Source organism: Nuphar pumila, chromosome 10 (assembly GCF_984573655.1).
Source record: "Nuphar pumila chromosome 10, dmNupPumi1.hap1.1, whole genome shotgun sequence".
Lineage (NCBI taxonomy): Eukaryota > Viridiplantae > Streptophyta > Magnoliopsida > Nymphaeales > Nymphaeaceae > Nuphar > Nuphar pumila.
This window is the reverse complement of record NC_143258.1, coordinates 90,309,588-90,337,072: the sequence shown is the minus strand read 5'-3', so window position 1 is coordinate 90,337,072 and position 27,485 is coordinate 90,309,588. Positions and strand designations below refer to the sequence as shown.

Here is a 27,485-nt window from a genome sequence, read left to right as displayed (position 1 = left end):
GTCACAAGTTCAAACCCTGCGGGTGGCGTCCCTTGCCACAAGCTCGAACCTGGGTGCACTTCCCAGCTGGTGGGCAGGGGTCAAGGGTTTTACCAACCTGAGGCTACGCAATGTTCGGTCTGTAATTTAGGGGTACAAAGAAAAAAAAATTAAAATGGTAAATATGTGTATAGATAAGAAGGCATGGATGACAACAAAAAAGAATTATGGTGAGGGTGATATGTAAAACGGAAAGAAAAGGAAAGAAATAAATGGTGATAATGATCATGGAAGAAACGCTGTGGGTGAGGAACAGGGATGGAGCCACAGAAAGTGTGAAGGTGGGCAGGGGCTTAATTGCTAATATTTTTTGTCTGAAATGTTTTAGCCTAATGTACGTTGAAGTTTATACATGTGTATGTGTGCATGCCTCCCCGTGTGCATGTGTACTGTGTGCATTTCAAACAGCTTAGTAAAATTTAATTTTTTATTGCTTATGTTTTTTAAAGGGTTAAATATTGGGCGCTATTGAAGGTACCAAACAATATAGAACTATTAAGCTAAAAATCATAGCTTCAAGCCTTGACCGCTCAATCTGACCACAGATGTGTTCAGGATGGTTTATTTGCTAATGTTCAAATCTTGGATCATGTTATTTCGATCCAAATATATGATTTCTTGAGTCATGCAATTTTAGTGCATTGTGAACCGTTAATTTTTGAACTGCAACATCGCCAGGGAGGTGCGCTGGAGAGGTGGTGTACTGGACGGTTGGAGGCTGCCTCTGGAGTATAGAGCCCTTCCAGACTTTGAGTGAGGTGGGTGATGGCCGATGGGCCTATTTTTGTGGGTTTGGGGTGAGTGGCACACAGAAAGTCAGGAGGGAGAGACAGAGAGGTGGGGTTAGGGAAGCTCAAAGGAATATATATATATATATATAGAGAGAGAGAGAGACGAAAAGCAATCAACGTTACTTAAAAGTGAAACTCAACAAAGCGTTGAGACCCACAAGCACAAACACAACAGCATAACATGAGAACACCAATAACACAAAAAAAACCAGAAAAAACTTGAACACAAAACAGAAAACTCATCCAGGACCACAAACATCTATATGAGGATCGGTTGGTGGCAGAGGCAGGTCTTTGAGATATATGTGTAAGATAGCATACACATCAGCCAAGACCCTATGGGTCAAACGGTTAAGGTTGAATGGGACATCCCAAAAAGTAGCATCATTTCTGGCCATCCATATGAACCACCACACTGTAAATAACCAAACTCTCCAAATAGTCATCCACTTCTTTTCGCGTCTAATTATAGCAGGGCTGAGGATAAGATCTAACGCAAAGCAACCCTCCCGCACAACAACTGATGGAACCCTCCAAGTTTTAGAAAACAATTCTTGAAACACTTAACACGATAAAAAAAGATGTTGTGTAGTTTCTTCAGCCTGTCGACAAAGCACACACCAACTAGGAAACTAAAAACCCATCCTCTTGATATTGTTATGGGTTTGTATCCGGTTATAAAGAATCAACCAAGCCAATACCTTGGTCCTCAGAGATGGTCCCTTCGCCCATAAAGCATTGTTGGGGATCCAGCCTTGACCTGGAGGTAAAAGAGAACGGTAGACCTTGTGGACTTGGAAAACTCCCGCATTTGAGACTGCCCATTGAAGCCAAGATCCGTCTACCCTCACGTCCAAATTCCTGTCAAGAAACAAACGCAATGCTCTAAACCACATTTTCCTCAAATGCGATATGTATGGTCCACGAGCCCCCCGACGAACAGCAAGCGAATCGATTAGACCATATTTTAGCCGGAAGAAGTTTGCACATGCATCCTATGACGTATGAGCCAACCAACACGGCTTCACAATCAATGTCACACTCCTTTTAAGCAAAGCAAAAATTCCTAAGCCAGCCATAATCCTTGGCATAACGATGGAGTCCCATTCCACCAAGTACCTCTTATCTTATAAGGTGGGAACTGCCCACCCTGATCCATTACCCCCTTTGAGATTTTTCTGGCTACTCACAACTTGGCTAAGCCCTAGTTTTAGGCAGATAGCCATAGGTTCAAATTCTGTCACCTTGTCATATGTTGAAAAATATCTCATTAACACCTCATGTTACAATTTAAACCTAGCTCATACCATCACGCATTAAAGTAAGCCACCCTTTCAAAACAATGTGAGATGATCAATGCACCAATTGTGATAGCAGATAGCAACTTGTGTGTGTGTGGTAGTGTGCATTTGTATGTTTGTGTGCATGCATGACGATGATGAATGTTATAATCTCATTTGCAAATAAATTTTCGCACAAAAGAAACAGTTATAATCTCATTGTCAAGAAAAACTTGGCTCAAGAAAACGGGTGATATTTGGTACTAATTAAGGTAAATAACTATTAACCTAAAAATAATAATGGCAAGTTGTAACAACTCGATATAACTGCATAAACATGTTCAACATGGTTTATTGGCTAAAGATTTCTAGATTGCGTTTTTCTGAGGTAAGTATAAGATTTTTTTAGACATTAAGTTTTGGCACATTATGGGCCTGTGATTCTTGAAGCACTTAAAAAACTTTCTTACATATGGCGATCACATGATTCGAAACCCATTTCTTACTAAACAGTTCATGTAGATTGCTTTTTAAGGTCTAATTTACAATAGTTCCATAACTTCATTCATAGCAAATAACTACCCCATGAAAATCTTGTAAAATTTTAATTTTTTGTTTTTGTTTTTTCACAGAAAAATCTTGGAAAATACATGAAAAATAAATAAAAGTATGAATACAGTATTAACAATGTGAATACACCAATAAAATGAGATACTTTAAACTACATTATATTTTTAAAACATGACATTTTTTTTTATATTATATTGGCCTTTGAAAATATCATGAAAATTTATTATATTTTGAAATGTCTGATATTTGTGGTGTAGACAACAACGCACAGATTGTGATAGAAAGAAAGCAACTGTCAAGTGCACATGCACACCAATGGGGGGCTCTGCTTGTCTGGCAGGAGCAGTTAGTGCACCTCACCTTGTGTTGGGACGTTGCAAGTTCTAATCCCATTGGTATGGTTGTATGACTGGTAGGAGTCTGCCTAACCCCAGCTTTCTCTGTCGAAAAAGTGTGCACATGCACTACCTTTCTCATCCTTCTGGCTAAGATCAAGTGAGTTTATTCATGCACCTGCTTGGGTGTGTCTTGCTGCTGTTTAGGAATTTGGGTGGTTGGCTAAAATCATGGATGGGGAAAGCTATCAGTTTGAGAATACTAAAAAGGCAAAGTTGCAGCTGATATGGTGCAAACAATTAATTATCATGTCTAAGCAAAAATAAGATACATGGCCTATTGTAACTCGAACAATATCACCAGATGAGTCCGCTCACCACAAGGGCTCTCCACACCTGGCTAGGTGGGTCAGCTGAAGGTTTTCAAGTTGAATGAACTCGAGAGTTTGATACTCACAGTGTGCATCCTCTGCCTCAAAGCCAAAGGCAAATGAAAATTTATCCCCACTATGAAGGGGAGAGTACTCATAGAATTTTGCACTGCAAACACCTACTCAAGTCCACAGTCAATGTGACATCTCTTAGCCCATAAAGGCACGTCCAAACCGCACCAGTGAATTCTTCACATTAAAATAATAATAACACAGAAGTCTACTCAAGATGGTACCATGTTTGTCTCTGGTTTCATTCCTTGATAGAAAACATAAAAAATCATAACAATATAAATATCAGTCCGAGTTAATTTGCTTATTAACATACCTAAACCAAAATTTAGAACATTCCAGGAAGATTTCGTTGCATGTCTAAGAATGAGAAATAAAATTGATGCTCTTAGAACTTAAGTTTAGCATCTAACCTTTGTTATACAACCATAACTGAGTCATACAAAGTTTTTGTTTCTTTCTTCTTGGTTGAGATGCCAATTTTATTAAAAGGGTGATAAATCATCACAGTCAGCTTAAACAAGAGCCAACAACAATGATTTACACAAAGGTAATAGGTCTTTGGTGCTGACAGCATATCTTCTACAAGGATTAAACAGCATTTATATGAAAACTATTCATTTTCTATTTATAATACTCGATACTACTTGTTTATTTTTTTTTATAGTATAGATCTTCTATCCTCGCTTTGAACTGCCAAGCTGGGCCCATTCCAACTAAAGTTCTACTTCACCACATTCCACTTTCCTTAGCCTGAGATACATGTCTTGAACAACCTTGCCATCCACACACTTAATGCAGCTTTCCTGAGCCAAGCAATTTTCCGGAGTTGGCAGGACCATCTTATATACAGCATTATCGGTGCAGCCAGCCATATGCATTCTTACAGCCTCCATGAGGGGTTTGATATCAATTTCAGCATCTCCCATACTGTCATCCATGGTGAACATATCCTTGTCAAAAACTTCCTGCCGTTAAGAATGATTGTACAGATAAACATGACAATACCGATGGTACAGAAGAAAAAAAATGGTGATGACCTAACAAAGTAGCAAACACAGACATGCAAATAAGCATAAAGAAAACATTGGCAATCGGAACTGAAATTGCTGAATTTGAGCAAACTGACCGTGTCCTGTGATAGTTCCAACATAAGGTTGGACAATACTGCAGCACAAGGTTGTCAAGACAATCCGCAAATAGTCCTTTTTCCAGTATGCAGGTACTATAGCTAAAGATCATTATGTACTGCTGCAAGCAGTACCAATTAAGCATGCAAAGGTCACACAAATTAATGGTGTGCGCTCATGATTGAAACACTACTAAAAGGGATGCAAGTCAAGCAGTTGTCATGAAATGAGCAAGGAAGATCTTACCTTCGAACATTTTCCCCAAAGAAATTGAGGGTTTGACACTTGAGTGCTGTTATTGCTTATATATCTTTTAGACCGATGAGAATATTTCACATCATGTAGGAATTTTTTGCAAGTAGATATTTTTGCAACTTCAGAAAATAAAAAAGGAAAGAAACACTCTAGATTTAGCGTAAGGCAAAGGCATCATGGAATAGCCATCACTATGATTCATATGATAATGTGGTGAAACTTCATACCCAAAAAAGAGGTATATTTTCCAATGTCTGCAGGGAATCTTTTACACTCTCATCTATTTAGGGTGTTGAAATCATAGAATTCATCCTTCATATGAAAAGTAGCAGCCATAATGAGAACTTTATTAAGATGTGAAAAACAAAAACAAAGCCCAGACTTAGAGAAAAATTTGTGGTTGGTAATGTCAATCATAACATAGAATGGTAAAGGTAACTCAATTACTAAGTGACCCACTATAAGCAATCACTGGTCATATATTGTTCCTAACCAAAAAAGCAAGACAATCTGAACGATTTCCTATCAAATGACATGCATAACATGGACCACATTTTCCAACCAAGCATGAATGGCACAAAAATTCAACTACCGAAAGGCAACACTGATAAATAGACTAGAGGGAACATATATATTACTCATAAAGGGAACATCCTTAATTTTGCAGGGAGCATAATGTACTCACAGGAAAACATAATTAGAGAATAACTCTAAGAGTAACTGTAAGAGAAGAAAGCAACTTACAACTGTAATTGGCATGATAGGTTCTAAAATAGCAAGGGTCAATTTTTCATCCCATTCAGGATTAAGATCTTTCTTCTTCACATGAGTCTTCAACCTCTGCCTCAAAAAATGTAATATGAATAAGAGAAACAACTGATGGGGGAAAAAGCACAACGTGCATCCAAATAGAGAAGCACAACAGTTGTCTCAAATTTGAACCCACTACATACATGACGAAGGAAAAACCAGAAACGTAATAGGCCAATCATTATGAATATCAATGTGCTGAAAAGGGAAACACATTAACACGGTACTAAACTGAAAAATATTTAAATCATGAAACAAACAGTTTAGCTATGTTATCTTCAAAATGACAAGCTTCTGCGCACAAAACTTTGATATAGCACTACTACATGTGGGACACACTAATATGTAAGACAAGTTTTAATTTATGCATGCAACCTATAGCCAGATCACAAATAACACAAGAAAATTTTGGCTGTCGCCAGCTATCACAAACATAATTATAGGTGTTCATATTTTAGTGATGTTTGATGTATAATAAAACATTTCATGAGATTTTGAACAACATTCTAAAAGAGCAATAGATCAACTCAGTCTACTTAGATAGAGCCAATACCAAAGCGTGAAAACCTTGCTCAGGGCACTGCTAATCAATAAAAAATGAACTAGGATAGCCGCTCCCTAATCTACACTATTTTGATCCTGGTAATTTTTTGCCACTTTTGGAAACATGCAGCAGTGTTATTGGGGTTCCAATCGCATACATTTCCTTTATCTCTTAGGCTCTGTTTGGGATCCTGCATTTGGCATTGAAATGCCAGATGTTGGATAGCTAAAATCCAGGATTTGGGATCCTTGGGATCTGCCAACACCCACCACTATTTGGGAATTGCATTTGGCAACCAGCCAGAGTTGGCATCTCCTTGCCAACAACCAGCTCCTAAACAGCCAATGTAAAGTAAAAGAGTGATGATAAGGGTGACCAACGTTGAGTTGCAACTACAACATAAAGGTTATAGATGTATTTGGGAGATGGAAGGGGTTTGACCAAAGACCAGGTGATCTGCTTTGGGCTGTTTCCTTCAAGACGTGCTCCCAGAACACTGGGGTCCTTTTTAGTTCAAATTATCTGGATCGAATACACTAGGATCTTTAGGCACTCAGCAACCTGCAACATAACCTGCAAGCTATGACCAAAGTTGGCTATGTAGCAGATTTGCAAACAATCACATTTGGGTTGGCTCACCCAGGCTAAAAAATGGAAGCAATCATGTGGTATGAATAGCTTTCTTGCTCCAAGTGCTGCTAAATAAAAATCATTGAATCAAGAGTTCTTCTTTTTCAGTCCCTTTGGGTTTGGGATAGTTGAATATCTAAGAGCAACGTAAAGCATGTTAAGAAATTCTTTCTGTTTTCAGTATACAATACATCCAGCTTGATTGAGCGGTTTTTATACATGGACTAATCTGCAGATCCAGAATCAGTTTAGTTCTTGGGGATTTTTCCTTCTGTGAAGCCCAAAGCAACATATAAATGTTTGTAGCTACACATGCAACACCTCGCAATCAAAGAATTTTTTAAGTTTCCAATGTCTTCCTGGATCTACACTATGACCTGCGTATCTGAATGTTGTTCCTTTTTTGTTTTCAAATCATATGTTCTATCAACTATGAACCTGATACCATACTTAAAAGTTCCTATAACCTTTTCTTGCAGTTGCTTCTACAAAAAGTACATTTCATTTCTTATATTTCAGCAAGATAAGAAGCATAACTGCATACTCCAAATACCCCTTGCAACTTATTGGATTGTGGGCACCTACCATGCCTAAGACTGGTAATCCCTTAACAGTTATACAATGTACCACTGGGATTCGAACTTGCAACGTCCCAACACAAAGTGAAGTGCACTAGCTGCTCCTACCAGACAAGTGGAGCCCCCGTCGGTGTCACAAGTTATTTTTCAGAACCTAAAAACATGTACTTTCTTTTCTAGCACAGGCTTGAACATTCACATTTAGTTAACAAAATAACAAACTAACACACACAATTATATGTCCACCAAACTACAGAGAAATTAGAAACACTGAAACAAGAGAACAGGGAATTCAACTTGAAGTTGAAAAAAATAAAACATGATTTATCACAGAGTTGATAGTTACATATCAATGTGGTTGGCTTGAAAGAATGCAAACCATGACAGGGAGAAATAAGAAGAAGAATATGTTCAACAAAATCTGAAGGCAAAAACCCATAACATGAACCATAATTAGATTAAAAGAAACACTTGAGGGAAAGTCTTGACCAACTTCTTTATCCAGAAAAGTGGGACGAACTGGAAATTCCATAGTCTAGAATAATGAAAATTCTCCAACTAAACCTACTTTTCTGGATAAGTGCACGAGTCCAAAAGCCTCCTCATGCATATTGGTGATGATTAATTACTAAAACAGGGCAGAACATCTTAGTCTCAACTAGAATCAAACAATTTCATTTAATTAATAACGTGAACCGAGAACACGATCAACAAGTAAAGGGAAAACCAAATACGAAGTCATAATTCTTGTCATCGGATCATAAGGAAAGAACACAAAGCTAACCAGTAAAGAATACGGGAAAATTAGTTTTAACCATAAAGGAAACCGCAAATTGCAAAATGAGCGTGAACCGAGAACAAGGTCAACAAGTAAAGGGAAAACCAAATATAAAACCATATTTCTTGCCAACATATAATAAGGAATGAACACAAAGCTAACCGGTAAAGAATACGGGAAAACTAATTTTAACCATGAAGGAAACTGCAAATTTCAAAATGAATTGAATCAGAAAGAAGGCAAAAGAAGGAGGAGAACAAATATTGACGGAATCAAACACGCCCCTCAACAGGTTTTGCTTCAACTGAAGAAAGAACGTGGGTCTTGAGTAAAACCACAAGATCATGAAAAAAAAATGAATCAAATGACAAGTAAGCAAAATTTACACAGCAGAGCATGCACGAACTCCCAATGTTTTCAACAAAACACACTTCAAATGGACATATATATAAAAAAAGGAATGGAACAATCGCATGGCCGCTAAGAAAATAAGAGATCAATCACAAAGAAAGAATTTTCTTCAAAAGAAAAAAAACACGAGAAAAGAAAAATAAAGGCAGCCATGTCTAAATAAGAGACCAAACATGAATTTCTGGAAAACAGCAGGTTGGAAAAGAAGATGCGCCAGCTTATCTTATGCATAAACGGGATAAGTTGGGATATTTTCATTGCGTAAGATTAAAGTCAATATCTCAGATTATCCACCATATATCTGAACAAGTGGGTGCATAAAAAATTCAGAACATAAGAAAGTGCTGCAGAACCTGATCACCCATCTTGACAACAAGATAAGGGTCGCTGCTTCTGATGTCTCTGACTGCCAGGTGGACCCCTCTGATCACATGAACCTTCAGAAGCCCCAACACATGCGCCATTTTTTTTATGATGGAGATGATGATTAATGGTGGTGAAGGGCTTAAGCTTAAGATAACGTGTGTTCATCTTCATAAGACCAAGGCAATAGATCCTCACCAACGATAATCAAAGACAAGCAGGAAAAGAAGAGAGAGAGAGAGACGATGAGGACGTGTGAGGACAGAGCACGTCGAGGGGGTTGGATGGCCGGTGTGTAGAACATCTCAGTTGACGCTACGTGAGTCTGCATCCATTACAGATCGGTTCCACCAGTCGTCTCCAAAGCCATCCCTATCTTCCTACCCTTCCTCGGGGTTTCATATTGGGCTATTTTTTTACTAAATGCAAAAAAAAATTACAAAAATATTTTTTAAATATTATTTTAATAGTTTTGACAAGTGTCACGTTGTAATTGGCACATAATATTTTTTATTAATTTTTGGCTGATACAGAACGATTCACTTGAGTATCGGCGGCATACATCTGAATCGGTGGACAAACGATTCAGGGCCGATACCGATACTGTCAACATTGGTTTTGATCATATCTGAATAGATGTGATCTATGTTGTTCATTCAGTGGAGATCGACATCTAAATTACTCGAATATGATTTGTGTAGAGGATTTTTTGGCGATTCAAAAACCAATGGTTGATAAAATATAAAATTTTATTATTTAAAAAGTCATATTCTTTCGTTAAAAAAATGCTATCCAAGGGTCAATTCTTATTATATCAACCACCGTGAATCCATTTATAAGGTCAAGGGAAAAGAAAAACATGAATGGATAGGAGAAGCAATACAAGAAGGATACGCGAGAAGCTAATGTTTTTCAATGGGTGAAGCATCAGGCATCAAGCATTTTGAATCCTTCTAGTATGAAGCTACAAGCAAGATCTAAGCAATACATTAATAAAATTATACATTAAAATATTATAAAATATCATATAATACATATTACTTATAATATACTATAAAATATATATAGTATATACATATATTTATATATTTTATATAAAATATAAAGTTAACATGACCCCCGACCGAGTCACCGGGTTGACCCAGCCTAGTCATGAGTTAATCATAGACGAGCCGGGTGACTTATCAGTCTATTTTAAAACTATGCTGAGAATCGGGTCACTTAATCAATAGGCCTGCCTCTCAAGGTAAAACTCAGGGTTGAGGATACAACCGCACCAACATTTGAAGCACCTCAAATCTTAGCATGAGGACTGCACCCACATCAACATGCCCCAAATTCTCTGCCATCGGATCCAACTTTCAAATAGGTGGCTCTCAATTGGATCAGATTCAGAACCCAAATATAGTCCTTATGATGTGGGTCTCTGTGGTGCTTGATTGGCAAAACCGATTGATTGTTCATGTACAAAAGACAAAATGGATCAGTTTATACCCGATTCTTATGCAGGTCTCCATATTTGTTCGCTCTATTCCGACACAAATTTGATAGATACAAATTTTGTTTCTCCAAATCCACCCAAAATTTGTCTATACTGCTAAATTCGATAACACAGGCCCGGCTCCTGTTCAGTCCTGGGTCGTTACTCTGATTGACTTGCATCCCTAGTTCCCACACCGATTACTCGTGTTAAAGTTGTCAGATAGACGTGGGTATGGATCCATATGTTGACTCCATTCAACTCGCTTGTAGCGGTAGCAGAATGCATCTGTCCAAGGTCCAATCTTCAGGAAGTAGGATTTGGACATTGTCCAACTTGGCAAAAGTGACCTCTTGCATATCCAAATCAAATGCACCAAATCCGACAATTAACCCAATTGAATGTTTAAGAGAGAGAGAGAGAGAGAGAGAGAGAGAGAGAGAGAGAGAGAGAGAGAGAGATTTCATATGGGCATATCGGGCATCTGACCTTAATCCAACTCTGAATAGTCAGATTCGTTTGCCAAATTTAGATCCAATTAATAATCGGATTCGGGTTTGGTATTGAGTTTTGCACTCAAGCCCGAACCCGAATCTGTGTAAAACCCGAACCCCATTAAGTGTAAATATCGTGCTTTAAGCTAGTTGGATCCAAATTCAGTTTTATTCAATACCATCCGACTCCGGATCCAACACCCTAACCTGATTAAGTCAAAACTGATTAGGTAAGACTTGGTAATGCCTAGATTCGACCGGAGTCCGACCCGTTTACATCCCTAGACAAATCCCAAGGATAATTATTCATTAACGGTGGTTAAATAAATGACATATCCACTGGGTATCCATTCGGAGAATTAAGAGGTAAATTAGGTATGCAATTGAATTATGTGATTGATTGGGTAAGCAATTGAATTACTCAAGATACCGGGTGTGTGTTTGTAAATAATCCTATTTTATTCGTTTAGTAAGCCAGCCCCTACCGTTAAAATCGGTTGTACTGTTAGAGACCCTCCACCCACAGCATTTCTCTCGTTCCCCGTTTGAGAGGAGGAGGAGGAAAGAGGAAGGAGGAGAGGAGATCTCTGGATCATGGCAGTCTCCGGGGACCCTAAAACTCTGAGGAAGAGGTCCTGGAGTACCTCTTCTGCTTCTGCTTCTGCTTCTTCTCCTTCTTCTTCATCTTCTTATTCTCCTCCATCTTATTCTTATTCTTCTTCCTCGTCTTCTCCCGATGGATCGCCCACCGGAAACCCTGAAGCCACCGATCGGAGCGATTCTTCCCCTAGGAAGAGGATCAAGGCTTCCGATATCCGCATCGGAGGAAGGAAGAACGGCCGGAATTGCCACCAAGTAATTTTCCCTCGCTATCCAGTTTCTGTTCTACGGTTTTGGGTTGAATTTCGGGCTAAATTTGGGTTGTTCTGTTGCAGTGCCGGCAGAGAAAGATGGATTTAACCGTCTCATGCAAGAACGTGCGGCAGAAGAAGCCGTGTGCATTGCATTTCTGCCACAAGTGCCTGCTGAACAGGTAAGGCGGTCATCTCTTGCTCATGATGGATTTGTCATTTTACGAAGTTGGGTTCACTCTTTTTTTTTAATCTTCTTTCCAATTTTTCCTGCGTAGGTATGGGGAGAATGCCGAAGAGATTAGTGTGTTGGATGCCTGGGAATGCCCAATATGTAGAGGGATTTGCAATTGCAGCATCTGCATGTGAGTTTTTTCTTTTTTTAGATGAGTTTCAACCAATTTCTATACATCGAAGTAGACAAAACTAGTTTTCCTGTGATTTCAGTTCTAAAGCTATATCACAAATATATGGGTACGACCCGACGCACCAGATTGCAAATTGAGAACTGTTTGGAAAATAGGACACGAGATCGTGGATTTTTAAAATGTTTGATCAATAAAAACTATTTTTAATATTTAGATGTATAAATTTACATTGTTATTTAAATATTATTAAAATATTTAAAATATAAATAATAGTTGAAGAATATCCATACATGTCGGGGTCATGTCTTGTGTATCATAACGTGCCTGACTCGTGCACGACTGTAACATAAGTTTTTGGTGCATTTGGAATTTCGCTTATTTAGTTATCATTGTTTTTTATTTGTTAGTCAAGGTCTGAATACACATGAAATTTTTGTACCCTTTTGTCTGTGTTTATGGTATATGTTTTATCCAAGTTTTCATGATCCAAGTATGGCTGTCAAATCCCATGGGCATCACACCTTGCCCACCCTGGTGGCGAAGGATAAGCCCACATAGTTTTACGCTGCCAGAACAGTGATCTATGGCAGGCAGAGCCAGCGCGGCTAAATCTCTGATCCTGGGGGCGGTTTCTCCATGTAAATATCAAAAAAAAAAAAACTGGCAAATGAGCAGAAAGAACCGAATGGAGGGTGTTGAAGCTCAGCTCATCCTTGTGGTGAGCCAAGCTGAGCCGAGTTTGATCTCATGACAAGCTCAAGTTAAACGAGCTGACTCGTTTACAAAAAATACATGATTCAAAATTAAAATGAATATAATTTAGACTCTAAACCTTTTTAGTGAAGGTCAAACTGGGTCATTTACAAATAAATACATTGTTTCAAAGCTGTAGGCAATAAGATTTGAACTTATTGCTTGTAAGCCAAACACTTCAACCATCTACACTTTATGATATAAAAAGCATATATATAATATATTAATTACTAGTTAATGAGGTTATACGAGCCAAGCCCAGCTGAGCACTCATCGTTCATGTTCAGCTTGACGAGTCTAATTTATGAGAGTTCGAACAAGTGCTTTACCAGCCGAATCATGAGCTGCTCATCTCTTTTTCCAGCCCTAGATCCTACCAATGGTCTTTTGTATATCATCTCATTAGAGTTTGTTTATTTTCATTAGTTTCAATCACTATCAGTTTAGGGTTAGGGGAGAACATTTTGTTTTCTCCTATTATTTATTTTATGTGGGCCTTAATTTACATTACATGTGCCTTGATATCACACTAATTTGGGATTTTTTTTGTTTACTAAAAAGGAAGAAGAGAGGGAAAAAACCTACAGGCATCCTTATTCATGCTGCAAAAACGGCGGGCTATTCTTCTGTTTCTGAAATGCTTCTTCATGGTCTTAATTTGGTGAGCAATCTATTATGGGTGTCATAAGCGGCACCTTACTATAATTAAAAGTTTACACACACACGCACTCACACATGCACACAACACACACAAGCATGCATGTTTGCAAGCACCCACACACACGTGCACACACATGAACACTCTCATATGCATTAGTGACAGCCGAAAGTGATTGGTTCTTTTGGTGATTTTAATAGGAACAAAATAAATACAGTGAGGTGAAGATCTCCCAAAACAGTTCATGCTCAAGCATTGAAAAGGCACCTGATAATTCCTTGATAACAACCATGGTTTCTAAAGAGGTTTGTTGGGTACTTTGAGTAAATTTGAAGTTATTGAAATTCTTGTTTAATTGGTTCAGTTTGTAATTATATATGGTGGCAACTCATAGGGTGCCTCAAAGAAAAGGAAACGTAGCAATGAGTGTTCTGACATTTCACATGGTGACACTAAGCCTTCATCCTCCATACATGATTTAAAGGAGAAACCTCTCAATTTCAGCATCAATTCATCAAAAAAGTTGAAGATTCAGAATGCGAATGACAAAGATGGTGAATGTATGCATTATGGTGGTTTTAGTAGAGAAGTGGATTACACCAGTAAAAAGGTTGGAGAGAATATTGTTGGGCCATCAAAGGTGGTCTTTGATAATCCATTGGATAAGGAGAAATCACAGCTCAGTGCAGGCCCAAGAAAGCTATCTATTCAACGATCATCAGTGCCTGCAGAAAAGGATAGCTGTGGTGAACTTTTGAAGGAAGACAAGATGTACATAACAGAAACCAAGAGCTTACTAGCATTGAATTCTGAGTGCATGCTTACTATACATGCTCAAAATGATATGCAAAATCCCCCAATTTTGTTAAAACCCGAAAACTTTCAAAATATTATCAAAGCACCTGCTGGTGATGTGAATGCTGATGTTCTGCTACCCCAAGGTGAAGAAGTAAATACAAAGCGGGCATTGAGTTTTCTGCTGATGATATTGAGCCCTCTATTCAGCATTTGGAGTTCTGTGTTGCATTTGAGAAAGTTAGATTGAGCACCTTTATTTTAAGTTATACAACTTGTATGTACTTCAAAATGATTACAATTTGTATGATTGAACATCTGTATGTACAATCTAAGTAGAAAACATCTGCATTTTTTTTTGGGTGGGGTTGTGTGTGTGTGTCGGGGGGGGGGGGGGGGGGGTGGGATGTTTTGGCACATTTTTTTATGTACATGTAAGGGTGCAAGTGGGTCGGATCCAGATTGGACATTCAAATCAACCAAAGGAATTCCTGGCTGCTGCAGTCTATTTAAATGTTTGTTTTATAAATTGGTCGAATTTGAAACAAATAATGTCAGGTTTAGATAGATCCAAGTAGGGCTGGTAAACTAGCCGAGCTCAGACTGTTTGGGTTCAGGTTGTTAAGGGTACATCCCAGCTCAGGCTTGGCGTGTGAGCTCTTGCCAAGGCTTACGATTTGGTTCTTTTTATAAAAGATTTGTTTTTTAAGAGTTTTTTACAAGTATAAAACCTATATATATATATATATATAATACGTATAATATATAACATTTTATGTAATATATGTATAACATATATTTATATATTGTACATAAATTGAGCTTATCGAGCCAAATTTCCATTGTTCATACTCGGCTTATATACCCAAATGAGCTGACTCATAGTTAGCCTCATGAGCCGGCCACATGTGCAGCAATTTTCTGTATTTTGTGTGGCCCAAGTACTTTGTAAGGCACTTGGGCTTGATCACTGGATCTGCTCCAGTTTCTCAATGGTTGATGATTCACAAAACCATGTTTTAGCAGTGAAATGAAACAATGTAAGATGCAATCCTTAATATACAAACCATGCTATTGCATCTATGGTTAGATTTACTAGTTAGAACTTGCTTCTGGATTTCTAACTAGATAATATGGTACAATAGGCTGCTAGAAATGGGTTCTACACCTATCACCTATACCCGATTAGAGATGGGTGGAGCCATTCTACGTCTAGCAGCCTTTCGAGGAGCAAGTCTGATTTCATACCTCGGATCAAACTCAAATCTCAAATAGATTTGGACAATTGATTATGATCCGAGTCCCTGTGGTATTGAATCCGTTAAACATGGGCAAAACTATTGATTTTTCATCCATAAACAACTAAAAGGGATAATATTATACTTGATTCTTGCTCAGAACCTTGTTTTTTGTGGACTACAAATATCAAGCAATATTTTGAAACTAGTGCGAAAAACATGATATTCCGTGTCATTGTTTTAAACTACAAAATATTGTGATTTCAAGAATGTTTTTTACTAGGCATTTCAAAAAATATCCTTGAAAAATTTCAAGGATATTTTGACAAAAATATCCTTAAAAAATTTAAAGGATATTTTTGTCATGCTTGAATTAAAAAAAAATATCATTGAAATTTTCAAGAATACTTTTTTTTCGAGGATATCTTTGTTAAAAGTGTAAGTAACATAAATGACATTTTAAACTACACATTTTCTATGGTTGACTGTAAGTTTATTTTTATGCTCATAACCAGAAATTCGGAATTGGGATGGTTGGTTTCCAAAGGCAAATCTGACCCGTTAGCAGCCCCAACTAGGGATGCACAACGAGCCGAGCTAGCTTGGCTTGGTCTCGGCTCAAGCTTGACTCATTTAAGCTCGGCTTGAACTCATTAAGGAAGATAAACGAGACGAGCTTGAGCACAAGCTCAAGCTTGGTACACATAAACGAGCCGATCAGGCAATTAAGCTCGGTTGAGCTCGATTAAGCTGTCCATTGCTGCTCCCTGGTTCACTTCTCCTTCGGGTGTACACGGATAACCCGATCTGTAACACACCAACCCGCCCGCTCCGAATGCAACCGGCACGTGCTCCGGAAATGCTTTAACGACAAGAGGCACGTGCGCCACCGGCGAAATTTTTTGGCGTTCTGACGAAATTTGGGACACCGCGGGTGCGAAACCCAGTTTTGGCGGGCCTAAGGAAAAGCCAAAAGGGGCAAATAATAATTTATGACTCTGGGAAACATTTTCATAACAAGTCCATCATTTAGCTGTGGCCAAGTATGTAATATCTCAATTCTTGAACTCGGAAGCGCAGCCTCTTGTACAGTTGGATCACAGACAAGCAGAGCTTGACTTATGAATTCAAACGACTGATGGGCACATAGAAACTCAGGGAAACCGGAACTTGATCTGAAATGACGAAATAGTTCCGATAAGGAACCTAAAATTACCTCTGGAAAACCACCCTCCCGGCCCAAGTTAATCAATAACGTACGAGGGTGATTTTGTAACTTACTGATTTTGAAAGTTCCTACACCGCTTCCCGCCTTTTTTTAAAAAGTTTTTTCCATTTATTTGAGATTTTTTTTCTTTCATTTTCTTTGATCCAGTTTGACAAGAGGGGGAGGAGGGAGAAGGGAGGAAGAATCGAGAAGCTTCGGAGGAGAGGAGATCTCTGGATCATGGCTGTCTCTGGAAACCCTAAAACTCTGAAGAAGAAGAAGGCTAAGAATGCCTCTTCTTCTCCTCCTCCCGATGGATCGCAAGCCGGAAACCCTAAAGTCGCCGATCTGAGCGCTTCTTCCCCAAGGAAGAGGACCAAGGATCCCGGAGTCCGCGTAATTCACGGAAGGATTTACGACTCGGAGAACGGCCGGACGTGCCACCAAGTATCTCCCTCTTTCTCTCTGTGTGGTTTCTGTTCTATTACCTTCAAGTTAGTTCAGGGGCTAAATTTGGGATTTTTGGGTTGCAGTGCCGGCAGAAGACCATGGACTTCAGTGCCGGATGCAAGAATGTGCTGCAGAACAAGCCGTGCCCCATCCATTTCTGCCACAAATGCCTGTTGAACAGGTGAGCTTTCTTTCTCTGGTTGATGAAACTTCTGAATTCTGATATTTGGTCCTGTAGATGGTCTATTGGACTCTTCTTATTTTTTTTGTTTTGTTTTCTGATTAGATACGGAGAGAACGCTGAAGAGACGGCCAGGCTGGATTCTTGGACATGCCCTAAATGTAGAGGGATTTGCAATTGTAGCTTCTGCATGTGAGTTTTCGTTGCACAAATTCCCATCTCGCAAATTAGGCAATTCTAGTTTTCTGTGATTTTTTTTGACACCAATTTTTGCTAATTACGTCGTTATCATATTTTAAAAACTTTGTTGTTGGTGTATTTGGGAATTTCCCTTCTTTAATTCTCATGATTATATTTGTTAATCTATGTCTGAGGGCAGATGGATTTTTTTTACCCATTCATTTGTTTATCTAAGTTGATACGGTCCTAGCAATGATCTTTGTAAACACCCCTTTGGGGCTTGTTTATTTTCCTCAATCTTGATCTCTATCAATTAAGTTGGGGAGAATTTTTTCTTTACTCTTTTTATTTGGCTTTTATGATGCCATACTCATTTGTGATTTATTTGTTTATCAAAAGGAAGAAGAGAGGGGAAAAACCCACTGGAGTCCTTGCGCATACTGCAAGAGCAACAGGTTTTTCTTCTGTATCGGAGTTGCTTCTTAAGGGCCAAATTAAGGTGAGCAATCACTTTGTGTCATAAGCGGTACCTTTTCATGACGAATTATAGTGTTATGCATCCACAGACACGCGGATACAAAAAGGAATTTGGCGTTAGTGCTATATATATGTTGTTTGATACTTTTGGTGATTTTAATTGGAACAGAGTAAATGCAGCGAGGTGAAGAACCCCCAGAACGTTTCATGCTCTGGCATGAAGAAGGCATCTGGTAATTCTTCAAAGACAAAAGTGGTTACCAAAGAGGTTGGTTTGGTACTTAAATAGATTTGGAATTCTCGTTTGTTGGTTCAGTTTGTAATTATGGTGTCAACTCACAGGGTGCCTCACATAAAAGGAAAAGGAAGAAAGAATCTTCTGGCGTCTCACACAATGATACTAAGCCTTCACCCCCCAGTAATGATGACACGAAAAAACCTTTCCATTCCATCAACAATCCATCCAAAAAGTTGAGGAATCAGAGCGCGAGTGAAAAAGATGGCGTTCGTACTTACTCATCTGGTTCTAAAGCGGAACTCAAAAACACTAGTAAAAATGTTGGAGAAAACGTTGTTCAGCCACAGAAGGTGGTCCCTGATAATCTACTGGGTAAGGGGAAATCACCGCAGAATGCGGGTCCAAGAAAGTTATCTATTCAACAACCATCAGTGCCCGCAGAGAAGTGTGGTTCTGGTGACGTTTTGAAGAAAGACAAGATATATAAAACAGAAAATAAGAGCTTATCAACAGAGAAGTCTGAAAGCGTGCTTGCTGTTCATGCACAAAATGATATGCAAATGCCCCCAGCTTTGTCAAAACCTGAGAAATTTCAAAAGATCATTAAAGCACCCATTCATGATGTGGATCCTGATGTTCTGTTGCCACAGGGTGAAGAAGTAAAAACAGTAGCAAACATCGATTTTTCTACTGATGATATTGGACCAGCCCTTCAGTTTTTGGAGTTCTGTGCTGCATTTGGAAAAGTGAGTTTGGCCATCTTTATGTTACTGTATATGTCTTCTATGTGCTTCAAAATGATACAAACTTCGCTAACTAGTTTTTAACATGGCTGTCATAATGGATGTTGACTTGCTGCTTTCTTAGTACATGGTATCAGTTCTGGTGCATCAATATAAAATACTTCTGATTTTCATTAACCAGCCAGCTTTGTTTGGGTGCACATGACGTCAAAATATTCATTTAGGACATCACATCACATCACTTTTAATATGTTTAATTCCATCTTTTTACTGTGTTCCAGTGCCTATATGACAGGATATGAACCATTTTTCCACCTTGTGGTTTGAAATTGCATGAGATTTACTCCAAATGTGATTTTGAATCACATTCTTTTTCTCATTTTCATTTTCTCATGTTTGGTTAGTTGTGCAAATGTGATTCATTCTCATTTGGATGGGATTCTGAATCTTATGAGCGGTTACCAAACATGCCCTAGATATTCAATGTCTTGCTTAATATGAAATTTTAAATTTGTACGTCACACAAAGAAGCATTATGTGCATTTTTAATATAAGTTGATGAAACAAATCTGACCAGCAAATCCCTTTTAGCGTGTAAGTTGGCTCTTCCTATCTCTTGACATTGTTGGGGAGATTTAGGCAATTCTTGAACTTATGACTTTTGCTTTAGGTTCTTGATCTACCGAAAGGCCAACCTGAATCAGTCCTTCGAGAATTAACTCGTGGCCGCACTGGACGTCGAGGACTGTATTCTTCTGCTGTTCAGTTTCACGTGAAGCTTTTGGATTTGCTGCAAGATGACATGGAAGAAGTGTATGGATTTTTCTTTTCCTGAAAAGTTTATTTTTCATATTCTTAGTTTTGTCCAATCGAATTAACTGTGGCCGGCCTTTCCTTGGTAGGTCTTCTACCATGCGTTCATCTGCGTCTGGAAGTCAATGGTTAAAGCAACTCCACAAATGCCTCTCTGTGTCACCTTATGCCTTGAAAGAGTTACCTGAGGATTATCTTAATAGAGGTGCTGATGGATATTCTGTACTTGACCCCTCAAAGAAGTTAAGAGTTCTCAATTTTCTTTGTGACGAGGCCCTCGGCACAGAGTATGTTCTGTTTTGTGCTCTTCTTTCTTCGGATGTGGCCTTCAAGGCTTTAAGCACTAAAATTAAATGCAATACTTGCTAGCAGCTTATTTATATAGTTTTTTACAGGCGCTTGAGAAACTGGATTGAAGAGGAAAATGTGAAGTTTCTGGAGAAGAAAAAGGAATACAAAGAAAACCTTGTGGAGCTGTGTAAGAAGGTGGGAGACAGTTTGCTTTGCTTCTAAGTTGCTACCATCGGTGTTTCCTATTAACGCTCGCTAATGCTTATACAGGAGAAGGATGTGAAACAAAAGCTGAAGGATGAGTTGGCTCGTACTATTCTCTCTTTGAGAGATGGATCTCCTATTTCAATTACTGAAAACCAAAATATTATCTCCAGAATAAAAAGTGAGACAGATGAAGCTCATGCAGAGAAGCTAAGAGCATTAGAGATAAAATCTAAGCTCAGTAGGTTTTTATTTCCTTTGCAATTGTAGCATGTTTTATATCTCTTTCAGATTCAATTCCATCAAAGTTAATTCTTAAAAGGCTGCCTACTTTACTTCACAAATGGAATTTAAAATTTCTTTTATAATCAAAGTATGATAACATGTAATGCTTAGCTATCTATATATGTTTGATCAATAATTTACTGGTTTAATGTTTCTCCATATTCATATTTGGATACCACGGGACATGAAATGGCGTTAGTTTAGGTTTCTAGTGCATGCACAAATGGATAAATAACCGTGTATGTTTATAGAGAGGTGCATATAAAAAAGACGTTTAAAAAGTTATGTAAAAGCAGGCTTACTAAACATGCGTCAAGTTGCTATAACCTACATGTTTGGCAGTCCATTTAGGAAAAAAAATTAAATACCCAAGTAAACATAAGTACATAAATACTGAAAAAAATATCCATTTAAGCCCTTCTTTTTTATGACGTATTCTCTTGCCTATAAATTGTGATGACAGAAAAACAAAGGACGGATGCTGTTAGAACAGAGCACATATTTTTAGATAGAAGTGGTAGAATTTACTGGAGATTGAGAGGCGATTCTAGTAGGTCTTGTATTATGCTCCAAGGTAAATCGACCCTCAGGAAAAAAAAAAGCTTTTGTATTTGATTGATGATGTAATCACATACTTTCTTAGATATGGTTTACTTTTCGGAAAAGGATTTGTTTGGTGCAGATGTTGGGAATCGAGATTCAGCTTCAAAAGACAAATGGTTCATTTATGATGACAAACAGGAGAAAGCATTGGAGAAATACATCGCTTCTTTAAGGTTAGTCTCCACATATAATTATTGCCATGCTGTGACGACAATGCCTTGTACGCTCATGAATTTGTTAGATATAAAAAATTCTTGTTGTGTATGTGTAGTTTTAACTACTCGTTTTGCTGTTGAACATTTCCAATTTTTTATTAATGAAGAAAACAACTTTGGACTCTTTGGGTTCACAAAAACATGCAATGGTCTTACACAGTTACACTGGACAGGCACCTCCATTAATGTTTACATTTTACATTGCCAAACCTTGTCTGTTCTGTACACTACTGGACTTGATTTTTTCCTAACTTCAGAGGTTGCAAATTACCTTGTCTGATCTGTATACTACTGAAAGTCAGCTATCCTTAATTCAATGACCCAAACCTTATGAAAAATATATATAAATTCTTTCTGAGGTTGAGTACATGGCACATTGAGGTCATTCAAAGTAAAAACTCATGATTGTAAGCAGGTTGAAAAAGCATTGATGATGCATATTTGATGTATATAGTCACATTTTCCAGACTTACACGAGACAACTTGAAGAGCAGGATCTTGTTTGAGTATTTATTTTCTTTTCTAGCAACACAATGGTCTTGCTTGTTTAGAGAAAAGTGGTTCCATCAATCCGATTTTTATGTTAATGTTGTTAGTACTTGTATAGCATCTCAATTAGATTCTTGTCTGGGGTGTGTCACGAAGCCAGTCTTTAATCATGTAGAATTCATACATTGATGTTGTAGCCAGAAATTTGTCCCAGATTTAGTTGTCAATCTGGAATTCCCTAGAAAACTGGAGTTATATAACTTGCAAAAAGAAAAAAAAAGGTAAGGAGAGGAAGATTTGCCTATCAATGGGGATATGTAAGAAAAGGCAATGTTTTGCATTGAGTTTATTAGCGTATTTGAAAAGTTCTGGGAGGGAGGGAGGGAGGGAGGGAGGGAGGGAGGGAGAGAGAGAGAGAGAGAGAGAGAGAGAGAGAGAGAGAGAGAGAGAGAGAGAGAGAGAGAGAGAGAGAGAGAGAGAGAGAGAGAGAGATCAACATTATCACTCATGAAGATCAACAAAATGTTGAACCCATGAGCCGAACAAAATAGAAAACAAAACTAAAATATAGAAAAACAAAAGCTAAGGAAAAAGAAACTACAAACAGCTAGCAACAAACAACAAAGCCAAGCTCAACCAGGATCCGCTGGATTAGAAGAAACCACTGATGAGTGAACATTGTTCAGACGGAAGGAGAGGTCTCTAAGACGCACACGTAGAATTGCATATACATCAACCGGGATTTTATGGACAAGATTATTAAGGATGACCGGAATTTGACGGAAAGTAGCATCATTGCGTGCCATCGAAACAAACCACCAAGTAGTAAGCAACCATGTCTTCCAGATCAGTCTCCACCGCTTGCATCGTGCCTAGGAGCATATCAAGCGCAAAAGACTTCTCTTTGACAATTACGTTCTGAGATCTCCACGTTCTATTAAATAGAGCCACAAAGATTGGGCAGGACCAGAATAAATGAAAATTAGTTTCTTTAGCAGCTTGACACAACACACAACAACTTGGAAACGGGAAGCCCAACTTCTTTAAATAACTGTGAGTCTTAACCCTATCATGCAAAATTAACCAAGCCAAGACTCGAGATCTTGGGGAAGGGCCCTTACCCCATAACTCACACTCAGGGAACCAATCTGCCCTTGGGGGGAGCAATGATCTATACACTTTGTGGGTGTGAAATGCACCATTTGGTGCAATCACCCATTGCAACCACTGATCATAATTTTCTGTATCCTCGTTTTGATCTATGAAGGACGATAAGGCTCTCAGCCACATGCTTCGCAAGTGTGAGATCGCCAACCCCTGGGTTCCATGACGAAAATGAGATAAATCAGGAGCACCATATTTAGCATGAAGCAAACAAGCACATGGAGAACCTGGTTGATGGGCCATCCAACATTGCTTGGCCACAAGAGCAATACTCCTGTGTCTTGAAGCAAAAACACCTAAGCCAGCCATACTCCTAGGTAACACCACTGTTCGCCAACCAACCAAATGACGCTTACTCTTAAGTTGACACCTAAACGAAAGAAAATCTGTCATTAAACGACAAATCTGCTTCTCCACGCCTACATGCATCATTCAGGGAAAGAAGAAAGAACATGTCTGATTAAAGTCAGACGGCCAACAATGGAGAGATAAGACGCTTGTCACAAAAAAAAGCTTGTTTTTTCACTTTTTGAATAGTTGGAGCCCAAGCAGCGGAAGAGAGGCGCTTCACTTGTAACGGTAGACCCAAATACGACATTGGCAACTTAGAGATTGCATAATTAAAAATCCGTTGACCAGTTGCAAGCATAGGAGAGAGAGAGAGAGAGAGAGAGAGAGAGAGAGAGAGAGAGAGAGAGAGAGAGAGAGAGAGAGAGAGAGCACTTTTGGGATATGGCCCTCGGGTAGATATTTGAGAAGGGATATGCTAGTTTATGTAGGTAATGATTGGATCAATGTTGCCAAAATAGTATTGGCTATCGAATCATTTGGCCAACGATTCAGGATAATTGGTTGATTCTCAAGTGAATCTTTCTGAATCGACTAAAAAGCAATTAAAAAATATTTTATGTCAATCAGAATGTGACACTTGTTAAAACCATTAAAATAATATTAAAAATAATTTTAAGCATTTTTTATATTTATTAAAAAATAGCGGATTCAGGTTAGTATTGTATCTATTTTCTGCCAATACGATACTAGTCGGTCGATTCAGGCTGATTTGTGCAGATACTAAAAACATTGGATTGGATGCTTTTGGGAGCAAGCATCATTTTTAATATAATCACATCATTCATGGATAAATTTGCATGCGTGAAACATACATGATAAATGTACATGTATCTACACATTCATAAATAATATATATGCATGGAGATATATTCACGGACAAATACATGCATGGACACATGCATGAACAAATAAGTGCAAGTATATGCATGTATAAATACATGCAAGAACACATTCGTGGACAGATATATGCAAATACATGTAAGGACATATATGCATGTCATGCATAGACATGCATGCATGGACAAATGCATACAAATACATGCATGTACTAATGCATGTAAATGCATGCATGAACACATACATGGACGTGCATAAACACATACATGGACACATGTATCACATGCATGAGCATATGTATGGACAAATACATGCAAATATGTGCATGGACATGCATGAATAAAATGTGCAAATACTTCTGTTTGCTTTGACTCCAAAAAAGTACACTTGTTTGAGAGTCAAAACGAGTTCCTTAAAATACTAAAGCCACATGAAAATAAAATAGAGCTTCCAAACATCCTGTGGTATTGACAACTCTAAAACCATGTTTTGGCAACGTATGGAAACCATGTTTTCATCCCAGTGCAAGACTCCCAAACATAATAGTCTTGGGGTGCAGTCATTTTAAATGTCACAAAAGAAGAAATATTTGTCATGCCCGTCGCTGCTTCTGTCATACATAATGCATGATTAAAAGCAAGTTTCGAGTTGTCTTGGACATTGGTTCTTTTGGTTGCATGTTGCAAAGAACTTGACCAGTACATGCTAATTGAAGTTTTGAAGGACTTACAAGAACTTTACTGGCTTGCTGCAGAAAGAGGTGTAAACCACGGAGGGCTAGTCAAATTGCTAGTTTAGTGAATAAGGAATGCTTGCAGAATGAATCTCCTAGTAATTTGTCTTCACCAAGTAGCGCAGTGGAAGAATGATGCTATCTCATACCCTTTAAAAGAATTAGTATGAAAATTTTATAATATGTTTTTTCCTCTTATAAGCAGCTTTTCCTCCGGTCAATGTTGATATACGTTATGATGAGCCAACATGTTCTTTTTGTTGTTACTCAGGGGAGGTTTCATCTAGGATATTGAAGCGGACTCTTAGAAATGAAGTGCTCGGATCAAAACTTGCGAAATGTGTGAAGCATGTACTGATCAACATGGGGAGCATCTTTATCCATACAGTATATATACCTCCAATGTGTTCAATTTTTTTGTATTTTTGATTGAGGGGATGGGAAATTTGGCTGGTCTTAGCAGATTGTGTCATTTTCCACAGAATGACCCCGACAATATTACTTCCACTTATTTTGCTTCCACTTTTTGTGAATGTTAGTGTCTTCATGTATTATAAGTTTATAACCTGCAAGGTATAGACTTCTGTTTTTATCTGGTTAGGGTCTGTTTGAAACGTGGGACATACCCGTGCAGGGACCAACTGATTCCTGTATGGTTGCTGTCCCATGTTTGATAAGCAGGGTGTGTGGCTTTCAGACAGAAAGCGCTGCACAGGATGTGCCAGTCACACCCCTGGAGGTGCGACTGGCAAGTCCAGGACAAACACCACGCGTTCTGCATGCGTTGCGCAGCCTTAGAGTTGTCAAACTAATCGGGTTATTATTTCTGTTTAAAAGCCCCTTTGCCATCTTGGCACATTTTGGTGAAACAGCCAGCAGGTCTGAGTCTTGTCTGGACTTGTTTGTGCCAATCCCCCACGGACCAACTTTGACTTTGAAGGCATCGAATAAAATAGGGGGTGACTTCCATCATGTTTGGTTGGATCACATGAGAATCACACTCTCTCATTTGAATCAGAGATTCTCACGACCCCAAATCTCATGTTCAACCAAACTAAAAAAGGTAGATGGTGCGAGAAACTGAATCGGTTTCTCTTCAACTGTGAGATTTGAAATCTCACAATTTCAAATCAAATCACACCACAACAAAAATGTGAACCCCAACGTCTCTCTCCCTTTTATGTTTTGTTTGAGATTCCATTCCTCATGTTTAGGGATGACAGTGGACTGGGGCAGGTGCGGAGGACAAGCTCTTCACCTCTGCCTCTTCAAAATTTTGCCCTTCATCCCTATGGCGGGTTTTCATTTTCACCTCTATCCGTGGTCCATTCCCTATTTCATGTCCATCTCTGTCCCAAATAAGGTGGGTTTGGATGGATCCCCGTTCCCTCTTGATGATTTACATGGTCCTTTAGAGTCATTAAAGGAAGGAGAGGAGAGAAATTGGACCCACTTTTAGGATTAGGAAGTAGGAACTTAAGGTTAGAAAAAATAAAATAAAATAAAATAAAATAAAATAAATAAATATATAAATATATAAATATATATATATATATGATTTAAATGTCATTTATATTATAATAATGGTATATTAGTAATTTCATTAACGGGGATCGGGGTGGGGGTAAGAGTAAGTCCATCTCAGTTTCCATCCCTGCACGTTTTTTGATTTTCACCTCCATCCCTGATTTATTACCTGTTTTGTGTCCTCTATCCCTGCCCCCAAATGGGGCGGTTCAGATGGATCCCCTTTTCCCCTGGTCCACTGCCATCCCTACTCACGTTAAACAAATATGAGAATTGAAATCACATGAGTTTTAAATCTCATGAGATTCCAAATCTCATGTGATTTGTTTTCACTTTTGAAAAACACAACCAAACATTTGTGTGTTTGATGCACCTACACCTAAGATCCTTAGGATCTCTAGCTGGATCCAAGAATCTCAGTTCTATGGATCTCTAGCCTGAGCCCCAGGGGGGGGGGGGGGGCGGTTTACACTAAGATGGGAATCTTAGATCTGAGGATTTGAGATCTCTCCTTTGATGGAAGCTGGATCAAGGCATAAGCCCCTATTCTTTGATTGGTATTTAAATGCAGAGTGTGGCTGAGCTCTTAAGACTTGTAGGCTTTTTACTACTTAAGGATGATGATGATGGCAATCGTAGTGAAAGCATTTACTCAAGCCTAGTTGAGCCAAATTTGAAGATGGATGCTTGAGCCCTAGCTCAAGATGGAGCAAGGGCTTGCACTTGGTATATTGAGCACTAACTGCGTAGACTTGGGCTTTCACTTTGCTAGTGTACAGTTCTAGCCACATTTTGGGAAGAAATAATGACTAGAATGCTACAAAAGTTTAAAATTGTTTTTTCCACTGCAAGATCACATATGCATCTCACTTTGTGTGTGTGTGCATCTTAATTTGAGCTAGT

General features: G+C 38.5%; 3 protein-coding genes across 5 annotated transcripts; 2 read left to right on the top strand and 1 right to left on the bottom strand.

Moving 5' to 3' along the window:
- Positions 1-3,771: 3,771 nt before the first annotated feature.
- LOC149827306 (GTPase activating protein 1-like) lies at positions 3,772-9,287 on the bottom strand. Of its 3 annotated transcripts, none has more exons than XM_090019264.1 (4): positions 8,948-9,247; positions 5,588-5,683; positions 4,588-4,709; positions 3,772-4,388 (listed from the first exon to the last, which is right to left on the bottom strand). In XM_090019264.1, the coding sequence occupies exons 1-4, from the start codon at positions 9,056-9,058 to the stop codon at positions 4,175-4,177; spliced, it is 543 nt and encodes a 180-aa protein (XP_089875390.1). In that variant the 5' UTR covers positions 9,059-9,247; the 3' UTR covers positions 3,772-4,174. The 3 variants fall into 3 exon arrangements, with proteins under 3 accessions (XP_089875390.1, XP_089875392.1, XP_089875391.1); XM_090019265.1 differs by having other exon boundaries at positions 4,202-4,498; positions 8,948-9,287; XM_090019266.1 differs by lacking the exon at positions 4,588-4,709 and having other exon boundaries at positions 3,772-4,426; positions 8,948-9,219.
- Positions 9,288-11,525: 2,238 nt separating this feature from the next.
- On the top strand, positions 11,526-14,714 carry LOC149827305 (uncharacterized). The gene is made up of 6 exons (XM_090018490.1): positions 11,526-11,786; positions 11,867-11,964; positions 12,061-12,147; positions 13,465-13,564; positions 13,762-13,866; positions 13,956-14,714. Exons 1-6 carry the CDS (start codon positions 11,526-11,528, stop codon positions 14,604-14,606), a joined length of 1,302 nt encoding a protein of 433 aa, XP_089874616.1. The 3' UTR covers positions 14,607-14,714.
- An 833-nt stretch (positions 14,715-15,547) lies between these two features.
- On the top strand, positions 15,548-27,273 carry LOC149827304 (uncharacterized). Its single transcript, XM_090018489.1, has 15 exons — positions 15,548-15,586; positions 16,970-17,083; positions 17,335-17,432; positions 17,538-17,624; positions 18,012-18,111; positions 18,259-18,357; positions 18,432-19,073; positions 19,741-19,883; positions 19,973-20,170; positions 20,279-20,369; positions 20,445-20,619; positions 21,127-21,237; positions 21,346-21,439; positions 25,737-25,794; positions 27,154-27,273. Exons 1-15 carry the CDS (start codon positions 15,548-15,550, stop codon positions 27,271-27,273), a joined length of 2,169 nt encoding a protein of 722 aa, XP_089874615.1.
- Positions 27,274-27,485: the final 212 nt, after the last annotated feature.